This window comes from Bombus huntii, chromosome 10, assembly GCF_024542735.1.
Source record: "Bombus huntii isolate Logan2020A chromosome 10, iyBomHunt1.1, whole genome shotgun sequence".
NCBI lineage: Eukaryota > Metazoa > Arthropoda > Insecta > Hymenoptera > Apidae > Bombus > Bombus huntii.
The window spans coordinates 13,357,796-13,369,410 of NC_066247.1; the positions used below are offsets into that span (position 1 = coordinate 13,357,796).

The 11,615-nt window shown below is 37.6% G+C and overlaps 1 protein-coding gene across 1 annotated transcript in view; it reads left to right on the top strand.

Annotated features, from left to right (window-relative positions):
* Positions 1 to 11,615, top strand: part of LOC126870486 (neuropeptide SIFamide receptor-like) — a 60,350-nt gene that overhangs the window by 33,171 nt on the left and 15,564 nt on the right. The window contains exon 2 of the mRNA XM_050628262.1: positions 6,469 to 6,568. Within this exon, the coding sequence (XP_050484219.1) occupies positions 6,469 to 6,568 (100 nt within the window). The remainder of the gene's footprint in view (positions 1 to 6,468; positions 6,569 to 11,615) is intronic.

Here is an 11,615-nt window from a genome sequence, read left to right on the forward strand (position 1 = left end):
TTCGATCGAATCTGTTCCACCTCTTGCCTTCGAATCTATGGTGTTTCGTAGCCTTCTTCTTTCGTCTCCCATCTACCATAACGTACTTACTCTGAAGTCGTACGAAACAGGGCGGATAACGTTAAACGCGCATTTTTCAATCTTCTCCAACTTGCCAAAATTTATGAAAAGAACAAGCTTTGCTAGCGAGGTAAGAAATAAGGAAGTAATAAAGAGATAACGGCAAGAAATAACCAGGCTAAGGCTAAGGTAGGTAGAATGAAATGATACACGTAAGTAGAATGACAAGCTAATCGAAGCCACTGGAATTCGAGTAGGTAACTGGAAACCTTTGCCAGAGTGAATCTGTCATTTACTCGACTCGAAATATCCCTGCAATTCCTACGCCCATTTGATACGCTAATCGAGACATTCGGCTTCAATTAATTTGCCAGACTAAGTCATCCTATGTCCTTTTTCGCCGTATTCCACATGAAATTGTTTTATATTTTTGGCGCTTTATTTCTCGATTCTACGAAACGAGGCATAGCAGTTAGTCATTAGAATCGTCAACTAATGGAAGTATACGATCTCGCGTTAATCATTTTTCTAGGCCAGAGATCGTTCGCCAAATTACAAATCGCCTGCTGTTGCCGGTTCCGTTGTTTCCGACGGAGGTTAACAGTCTAATCGTTTTAATTTTCCGTTTGATCGGTGGCTCGCGTAATTGGGCGGACAGATTTTGGACGGCGTGAAGAAGTGCAAACAAATTATGGATAGAGCATGATAATGTACAGACAGCAGCATCATCCGTTCAGCATCGGGCCAGAACAATCGGAATTCCGCGTACACCCGGGAAACGTGAGACTAATGTTCCACTGATTAAAAATTGCGAGTGTTCATAGAAATACGTTCTACTCGAGACTCGAACGAATTTTGAATTAAAGTAAAATATATGGAGCTTCGAGAATCGTTCGGTTTCTCTTTCGTGATATTTAATTTTAATCGAGATTCGACCAAGTATTATTTTAGTTGAGACGCAATTTAAAACATTGATTCACTTTCAGAGAGAAATCAAATATTTAATATCGTGTCGTCCATTAACCACGCGACGCGATATGTTTGAATATTTATCAAAGTATATACACTAATAGATTGTTATCATTTATATTCACTCATTCGTTTGATCTTAATTACTGTTACAAATTGAAAACGGATATCGAATGCGATCAAACTTATTGCCCTTTGAACATTTTACGATAACAACGGTTAATCGCTGATTGATTTGAATAGACCGATCATCGATTACGTAATATCATATAAAATTGCAAATTAAATGGAGCAAAACAGCGATATAAAGAGAAATATATTTCGAGCGTCGATCAGTTTCTTCTTTAGCCGATGGAAATGCTTGTTGGAAAAATAGTTGCTCTCAAAATTTCTTTCCCTTTCCTTTCTTGTTCGATCGATTTTTAATGGGCGAAACAAAGCTGCTACTGGCACGCTCGTTCGAATGCTAATTCGTTTATCTATCCATCCTTGGAGCAGGTAACGTGGCAGCAAAATTGATCAGTCAGATGGCTGCTTAAACGAGTGAAATCAAATGCTCGAACGAGTACTTTCATTGACCAATAATTCATGACCAATAATTTGATTTCTTGCAATTGGCAATCTTTCTCACGATAGATCATCGTATCGATCTTTCGTGATTCTTACGAATGCGTAGAATGGAAACTATTCTAATAACCATAGCGAAAATATATAAAGGAATATTAATTCGCACAAAAGCGAAGGATTTGACGATTTAAAAATGTTTTAATAGCTAAAATAAAATAGTATCGTTAAGGCTACCGACAGTTTCATAAAACGTTAGCATAAAGCTGAACGCGTTACACACTATGCTACACAATTTTACATATTAATTAAGTCATAACCAATATTTGAATATTCAAAAACGCAGCAAATGTTTTATATCGTTTGATTTTGATATTCCAAAGTATGTAGTGGTTATTTCAATATTCTAACGTAGTATCTCGTATAGCGAGTTAATTAAACGCTTTGATACCTCAGAGCGTAATAAATATCGTGTGAAACAAAGTGAAATATTCTATAGTAATTATCTTATTATTTGAAACTATCAGAACGAATCAGAGATCGTTAATACCACGAAAACATTTCATAAATCACTCGGTAAAGCGATACTTTGCGAAATATCATTATGACAACACGTTTCTGTTAAACAACGATCGTAATACCAATTAATAGAGCAAACACAAGTGAAACGGAAACAGAATCTTACAATCGTAAATTAGTCGCAATGGAAACGAGCTATGATATACGCTACGATACGCGCCGTGTATCTTAACATACGAGCAAAATGCTTTATAAAATACGAACACGTAACTCGAGGATGAATACGATGCAGAGAAATAACGAAACAAATTCCAGTAAACATTTGTCCGAATTGACCCTGTTTTCAAAATTGCAATTGCTTTTTATGATTTCAAAAATTCCAGTTTCAAGGAGAAGAGATTCTTAGATATTCGCAGTCATAACGCTTCGCGTATCATGCATGATTTCTCTATTTATCGATTCTTTCATAATTCTTCCAGAATCGCTTTCTTTCTACTTCTTATCCCGTTTGTTGCATGTCGAAATTTTTATATAGACTCTTTATAGAAACTAACGGATCGTGGGGTGAAAGCGACCGCGACTGGTTTTTTTTTTTTTTACATAAAACATTACTCGAGGATATTTTAATTATCGTATCCTAAATAGTAGTTAATTTATTCTTAAAACAAGAATTAGAAGTTTGTCCTCCCACTTCAATTATCCTACCTAGATACACGTCTAACAAAATGTCTAACGAAACATTTACATATAATTTACATATAAGTAGGTACGTGTCGTATAATTACACGTATACGTAATTATAATCTTTTTTCAGACCAATCGATTCCTTAAAACCAGTTTTCTCTCGATTTTTACTTACAGCGTCTTGTTCAAATATCACATTTGGTCGTTTTAATTCGCCAAATCACGGTATATATGCGCATATGTGTACGTAGAAACAAAAAGATACTATTATATAATAATATGAAACGAACAGCGTGGCAATTAAGACGCGTGTTGTAATAACCTTCTCTCCGATTGTATCTTGTAAACTGACCGTGGCTGTGGAGTTAGCCCCGTTACTCCAGCCAGCGTTTATCGTTAATAGCCGATAATATCTCGCGTTAATCGCACGAGGAATGCGTAAAAAGTTGCCCCGTTTTTTCGCCGCGCATGAACATGTTCACAAAATTATTCATGTTGCAAATTATGCTTGCTTCTGAATCGATCTTATAATTTACGAATTTCTTTCCTCTTATCCTCCACTTTGTTTTCACGTTTCTATTTATGTGCGCCTTAATTTTTTTTAGTGTCATAGAGTTACGTCGAAACGATTAATATATCATTTCAATCTCTTAGCAGATAATTAAGCCAATAATCGGTAAAATTTATAAATATGTATCTGCTTGAATAAATTGATCCATCTTTATTTATTTATTACATAAGCTCTTCGATATCATATTACTTTATTGCTGTTGCTCAATATTTTGTACCTATAAAAATATGAGATATTTGCACAAATATCCGCTGTCTAATTACGATAAAGCGGTGGCTGCGTCCCGTCGATTTCTACTCTCGTGATACAGGCAGCATCCGTTTGAAATTCACGAACGAGACGAAAACAATACGTAGGAGTTCTTCGAGTTTGATACGATTCGGCCTTAGGTTTCGTGCGCTTGCATACAAGAGGTAAATTTATTCAATGGAAAAGTTGGAACACGTCAGATTGTCAGGATGCGATTGATAGCGAGTAAGCCCCGAATTTCGATGGATTTCGCGAAACTCTCAGGCCAGATTCGTTCTCGATTCCGCGACGGATGCACGTGACATTGCAGATTCGTTCCACGGAACTGCCACATCTTCGATATGTACGCAAGCCTGCGTCGATAATGGGCTTTCATACAAAGGCAAAGCATGGCGTCTTTTCTGATACTTTTGCATTTTCCTTTCTTTCTTTTCTTTCTTCGAAGTATACTTTCGCGTTTTCTTTCTCCCATACGAATCCACCCGCGGCTCCCGGAAAAATAAAAAACAACGAACGTAATTTGTATTCTTTCCAATATTTGAGACTTCGGAAGCCACGCTGATCAACTTCGCTTTTGTCAATTTCATTACATACGTAAATACACGACCGATCTTTGATTCTCAACAAACGAACGACTCGCTTCTACGAATCCGTTTATCGCAAGAAGGTGACATAAAGAATAGAAAATATCGTCGTTTCATTTTTCTATTTTCCAATTTATGCATTTAATCAACGTGCAGACGTATCTAAATCTACAAATATTTCTTGTATACATACGTATAATCATTATGGTACATTTATTATACGCCACTTAAAGCTCCTCATCTTCACCCTAATCAATTTCCAGAAAACCGTCTCTACGATGTTTCTCTCGTGTTCCTCGTATATTTTCACGCGTCAACGTAGCTTCCATCGGACAGCCAGCACGAAATTCCCCTGAGAAGCAGCACGTCATTCGCACGGCGAGGAAATCGGCGTGCAAAGAGCTAGTTCCTTTTTCCCGTCGAAACGGTTCGAATAGCAAGTCCTTTCAAGCTACGTCGATGCCGATTGTGTGGCCTTTTAGCGGCAGTCCAGCACCGAAAGTATTGTGTTGCGAAGTGAAGGGTAAGCGCGAGGCCTTATACATGAGAAAGGAACTTCCCGTAGGCCGTAGATCAAGCGTTGCGCGAGATAATTATTTATTCCATCGAACACGTAACCAGTTGATAATCGTGCACGCCGCCTGCGTTAAAAATCCAGGTCTGCGGAATAACGACACCTATTCCTAGGTTTCACGTCCTCCCATTCGAACGTTGCTCGTATATCTCTCGCTTATTTCACGCTCCTCGACCAGACATCCGCTGAGGAAAAAATGGGACGTTGCACGAATATCACCCATCAGGGATCCAGACATCGAACCCGAAGGCGTACGAAAGACGTTGTCGCATCCTGCAATTAATATCCGATCAAAGCGGCACGCGTTCGATACGCCGTGACTCGAATTCATCTTGATTGGAGTTTGCGATATGGTACACTGAGTTTTACAGGGTAAATGTTATTCGATACGAGACATCCGATACGGTTGCACGAGTGTACCAGGTTGGTACAGTGGATGCGTTGTCTGTTTAAATAGAATTCTGAATACGCGCAGCTTTTTAAATTATCACGTATGCAACTCTTACGGTTAGTCGCAGACGTCCGTATTTTTCGTCGTCGTCAAAGACGCGCAATTTCTATTGTCATCTTCCTTTTCCTAACATCGTAAAAGATCATTTTTAAATCTTAAAAATATCTCCACTTTCCAAGAAACCATTTCATTTTGTTTAACGAAATTGTTCTATCTTCTATCCTTTTGAAGCTTTGGCTTGATCCGCGTTAAACACTCTTTATAATATACGCATAAACTTTTTAACGAACCCGCTACACCATCTTTTAATTTTAATATGAATTTTCTGTCAATTAGTTAATTACGCAGAACACGCGCAAAGAAAACGACTTCCAGAAGAAAACCTTTTATACAGTTTATTGCGATAATTGTTGTAAAGGATGAAATTATGGAAACAACTGTTAATTAAAACCCATCAGAACGACGCGGCGTCCGATAGTAGAATTCTTAATTAGATTCCTTCGCGAGCGAGCAGAGTTTGCGTGACGAAAAAAAAAATTTCATAAGAAAGTTACAAGAACGAAAGTAATCTGTTTTTGCCGCCATGATAACGAAATAAGAAGGAATTGCGAGAAGCTTTAAAACGACATGCAATTACTATACGACATTGCGCTGTATCCAACACGCGGATACATACGTAAGTGCATATCTACTGTTCGTTATTATGCAAGTGTTTTAACCGCTCTGCATTTACGTTTTTGAAACCAGTTTTCCCGGACAATTAACATCAAACGGCACATCCATGTAAATCACTGCAGACTTTGAAACGTGTTTCCACTTTGAGAACGATATTTCGCAAAATCACGCGAAGATGCAAAATTACTCCACGAAAGAATAAGACGAGGTATATTGTTTCAAGAGTAAGACTATTAGGAAGGCATCCTATGCTTTTGAAAGCGAAATATATCATTCGTTTTCGAAAAGTTGGAATAATTTCAACTAGGGTTAATATACAGAGAAATTGTTACTGAAAATCGAGGAATTCTTTCCTGTATCTGAAAACTTTCAAACGACAAATTATGATTATTTTAAAGTTTTACAATGTCCATTCACACTTTTATCAGAAAGAACAACTTTGCGACGCACATTTCTCTTTGCTTTCTTTCCTTTTCTCTCCAAAAAGAACGGAAGTCATTTTCGACGAAAAGTGCAGTTTTACTCGATCGTCTGACTTCGAACGATAAACGGTGAACTTGTGTTTCAGCATGGTTCCTGGGATGGTTCATGTGTAAAGCCGTCGCTTATATACAAGGCGTTTCCGTGGCGGCCTCTGTCTACAGCCTTGTTGCGGTTTCCTTGGACAGGTATGTACTACATGTACATTGAACTTTTCAAAGAATGATTTCATCCATGTTCGCCGACGCTCGCCTGACATTCGATATACAACGCATGGTTACTGTAAAAGTCGTTTTAATCTTCCCATTTTATCCTCGAACATTCATAGATTCTCTTTCGCGTAAAAAATAGTTTCCTTTGAAATTAATTCATACATTTTCCTCTTTCTTTTTTCTCTCTCTTTCTCTTCAAAAAGTAAGCAGATCGAAAGATATAGAACACTGTTTCGTTGATAGTGCTTTTCTCAAAACCTTTCGACTGACAACGCTTTTACGAAGTACGGGAATACATTGTGTTCAGCGACGGTCAGAGCGATAAAATTTCTCATCCATATTTCATCTTCGAAATGGAAGTATCCAAAGTCTATTGGTTCCGCGTCGGCACAACAAACTGCGATAAATTAATAGAATAACTCCCATTCGTTTTTCTGCCCCTCTTTCTATCGTAATAAATCAGAAGCAACTACTGACCAACCCTTATTGTTAGCTACTCGAACCGCTAAGAGATAGCATAAAAAAAAGGAGGATGTTTTTATCCGAAATGAAGAACAAAGTGCTTCTCGAAATTTCCTGGAAATCGGATTCGCGTGTCTTAATAACGTGATCTTAATATAATAATGTCGTTTTAATGGCAACTCGCTCGAACACCGTTGGAAGTTCTGAAATCTATGTAACTTATCTACGAAATATTAATTCGTATGAATATAAAATATGAACTATGCGTTTAATGGCAACTCGCTTGAACACCGTTGGAAGTTCTGAAATCTATGTAACTCATCTACGAAATATTAATTCGTATGAATATAAAATATGAACTATGCGTTTAATGGCAAGCAACTAGTTTCAACGAAGGATTGCTCATTCCAGTCCCTCGTTTCTAACATCCGATTATGTCTTCTTTCTTCGCGAGAAGAAAAACTAAATAATCATCGGTTTCGATCGTGCGAAACGCCTTGTTATCGAGACACCTTGCAGCTAGAAAAGAAAACAAGATAGAGAACGAATATATGGCATTGTCGCATGTATGTTGAGAAATCGCAGACGTCATTAACGCATATTCTTCCCTGACATATTTATTTCTCATTTACGTAGTCATGTGTAACAATTATAGGTTGGATTACGGGAGGTTACGCGTATGTTCGGCCGCGTACCTCCTAGTTATTATGACATTCTAGCTGCTCGTAATCGGTGTTTCCATTAACATCGTAATAAGAATGTATGACGAGAAATATAGTACCGAATGGCCACTCGTTATTTCTTAAGAAAGCGAAACCTTGAGTCTATAAAAACGAAAAATTCGGACCAACATTTTATAGACATTAAGATATTATCGGATTGGTGAAAATGTAACGTTTATTTCCAGAATGAGAACATAAATTTCTTTTATTTAATTTCTTGTACGAATCCATTGCTTTTTATAATCCTATTCTACCATTTCATAAGCTTTTTAATCCACCGAACAAATTTTATTTGACACCGTTGTAAAAATAATCGATGATACAGTTCAGAAATTCCCGAAAAGCGGCATTCCAATCAGAAAATTAAGATATTTTCATTCGGTGGTTTAATAATTTTACGTTTTGACGTTAGAAGATAATCAGAAGAGTAGAAAGAAGTTTTCTGCTGTAACGGTAACGTTATTTCCTTTTAGCCTTTGTAAAAGATCCAACGTGTCGTAAATGCGTCTTATCCACTCATATGTTTACTGTCGAATCAAACTTTTAGGAATAGGGTAATGACACAGATTCTTTTACATTTCTCTTGTACAGAAAAATCAGGTCGAATGAGAATTCAAACCGAAGCTTTCAGACAAAGTCGAGAGCCGTATCTCGTAAACATAATTCGAAGAAACGATGGAACTTTACGGCACACCCAGTACTTTTACCAGGAAAAAACGATTACCGAGATGCAGATATGAAAAAAGTGATAAAAAAATAGGTTGCCCAAGTAATGAAATAATAGCAAATGTAAAAGAAGAAGTATACGAAACATATGACAGAATATTAATATTAATCGACGAACAGGATCTAGCTCTAGGGAGAGAAAGATTTCCATGATACGTATATTACAAAATTATTCCCATACACACATCGATAAGAAGAATAAAGCGAGACTCTTTTACTCGATCTTTACATAATCTCGCCAACTACGATCCTCAATTACTTGATCATCCGATAAATTACCTACGCATGACGTTTATCATATGAAAAATCTTCAATCGGTTATAATTAGTCAGTATAGTTAATAGCAAATAGTATTGATAATATTAATAACGATAGAGACTAAATAATTTTATTCTTTATCTGTCGATATCTACATCTGAGATATTATAAAGGTAAAGCGAAGTAAAGAATTTCCGATCAATTTATTATTTATTATAAATATTTTCTGTAATCCTGCAAACTTCATCCATAATTGAATAAAATCGATCGACGACTCTTACCTCGGTGCCTTTATCGTTCTCCACGATCCGAATGGCCTGTTGCCAGCAGCAAGGAGATAGACAAAAGGAACGCCAGGCGTCTCGCGAATAGAATTTTTTTTTTTTTTTTTAGACGCTCGAGGCCTCCTCTTTACATCTAAAACGAAACGTTTGGCATCGTTCGCGAATTCTGGTGACGTTCGCGAACCTTGCCAACGGTTTCGTGTCGTCTCTCGGCGACGTTTAAATTTTCCTTTCTTTGAAAACGCGAAGCACGCTGAGCGAAATTTTTCGAAGCAAAGCGAAGGAAGAAAGTGTGAGCCGTGTTTCGAAGCAGCCATTTTGTACTAACGATATTCAAACCGATATAAGTCTCGTAGTGTTGCAATAAAGATAATATACGCTTAACCGAAGCCAATAACCTGGACGAGTTTCACTTTTTTTTTTCGCAAGATGTTAGATACGGTGAAGAGGGCAATGCGGATGGCATCGTTTGGTGAACGCACTTTGCGATTCAATTGCTTAACTCATGCACGCAATTGATGAAGGAAGTCGTTGTCTGGTTGAGTTTCTTTGGCGCTCGTTTGTTTGTCGCGATCATCGGGAAATGTTCGGGAAAGCTTTGATATACAAAGTGATCCAAACAAGACGCGACGCGGACGAGAAACGCCGCAGCGGCGGCGAATTAGAAGAACGAAAAAATACATATGTAGAATGTATTCTTCCTTTGTAAGACGAAAGAACGTATCTCTGTTCTTGCAACGTCGCTCGTTCTAAGCCGGCTTAAAGCGTCACGAACTACTCCCTTAGAGATATCGACTTTGTTCTTTTTTAATTGAATAGTTTAAGCGAGTTAACTATCAAAATTTCCAGCTGGTAGATCGTACTTTGATATTATATGTGATATATACATGTATTATAGTTCTTTGTCTATAAGGGATAGTTTAAAGAATTCAAATCAGGCATTACAGTTACTCGAATTTTTAAAATCAACCACTCTAAACATTACGAAACTCGACCGACGATCTTATACGAGTCGCTAATAACCTATTATGATTATTACGATAACGAATGGCCAATTAAAGGAAAAGAAGAATTGCGATAAACGAGACACAAAAAAAGAAGAAATTTAAATTCGATTAAGAATACGTCGAATACCAAGGGAAGAAATGACTGGAGATCCAGTGAAATGCCCGATAAATGATTTTCTATCAATTTCACGTCAGACGACTTGACTGGTATCACGAAATAGTTTTACACGATCCTCGGAAGCGATCGATCTTACTGAAATTGCCTGGCAAAAGGGAGCATCGGTGACTCGGAATTGTCTTAGCCTTCGATCAACCCTCGGGCAGCGACGCATTACTCTCCCTACCTTCGTTCGCCCTCTTTTTCTTGCTTCTTGCTGCTGTTCTGTCTATAGAACGAACTGCCAACTACGAAAATACATACATCTTCCAGTCTTGTTCTCATATCCGCGCGAACATCTTCGACAGAAGCTGCAGCTGACCTATCGACCTGTGTAAATCCACTAACACGAATCCATCGTGGACTTCCTCCTTCTATGCCCACAAATTCACGTCTCGAGCAATTTCAAACGATATTATTACAGCTTGATATAGACGGCGGGGTTAAGATAGATTTGGAACACTCCCTTTGTCTTTTCAATGCTGCGACTAGGTTACGTAAGACACGTTGCTACGCTATAATGTAATCGTTGCTCGTACCAAAGAGATACGTTACTTACTCGAGAAAGAAAGGAAAGAATCGAAGATTTATGAAAGGTTCTTCATCTTGTTGCATCTAAAAATACACTACGGCAAACTGTATAGCATGTTTTACTTTCAATTTATTCTACAGTAACCTATAAAGTATCTGTAACTTATACAAATTTCTATAAGCATCGCATACGACTGTTACCGCTTCCTATCCTTTCTACTTTCAAGATCTTGAAGATCTATAAAAATCGCTTCGATCGGCTTAATATTCGAGAATTTAAAATATAAAATACACCGAACGCTGAACAAAAATACTAGAAATAGAAATTATCTACGTATATACAAGTACTGCGCTGTTTGTACAGACAAGGTTGCCTTATTGCTGCCTTATTACTGGCTGCTTCGTTGAATCGTAGTGACAGATTAACGGATGTTTATTGTTTATGCATTCAGGAAAAATTTAAACGTGCAAAAATGAATCGAACGCGTTTAAGTTACAAAAATGTATTACGTAATACTCGTTATGGTGATAGAATTTAATAATATTATAATCTACATAGTCTGGAAGATAGGATAGACGTCGGGATGCCTTTAAGCGGTATCGAATTTCACATTTGATATCGATAAGCAACCCAGCTCTTGTTCCATTTTATCAGTAAACCGGCCATTTCACCGTAAGTCAATCATATTTCGAACACAGACTTCCGCGTGGTTGACACACGACACCCGCCACACTTGTTACACGTCCAGAGACTCTGGTCTTTCACGCATAATAAAGAGAACGAATAACCCGCTCTTGATTACACGCGATTACATCACCAAGCGATCGAAGATCGAGAACTGGCAGTGATTCGTCGCGTAACAAAAGACGATGCCA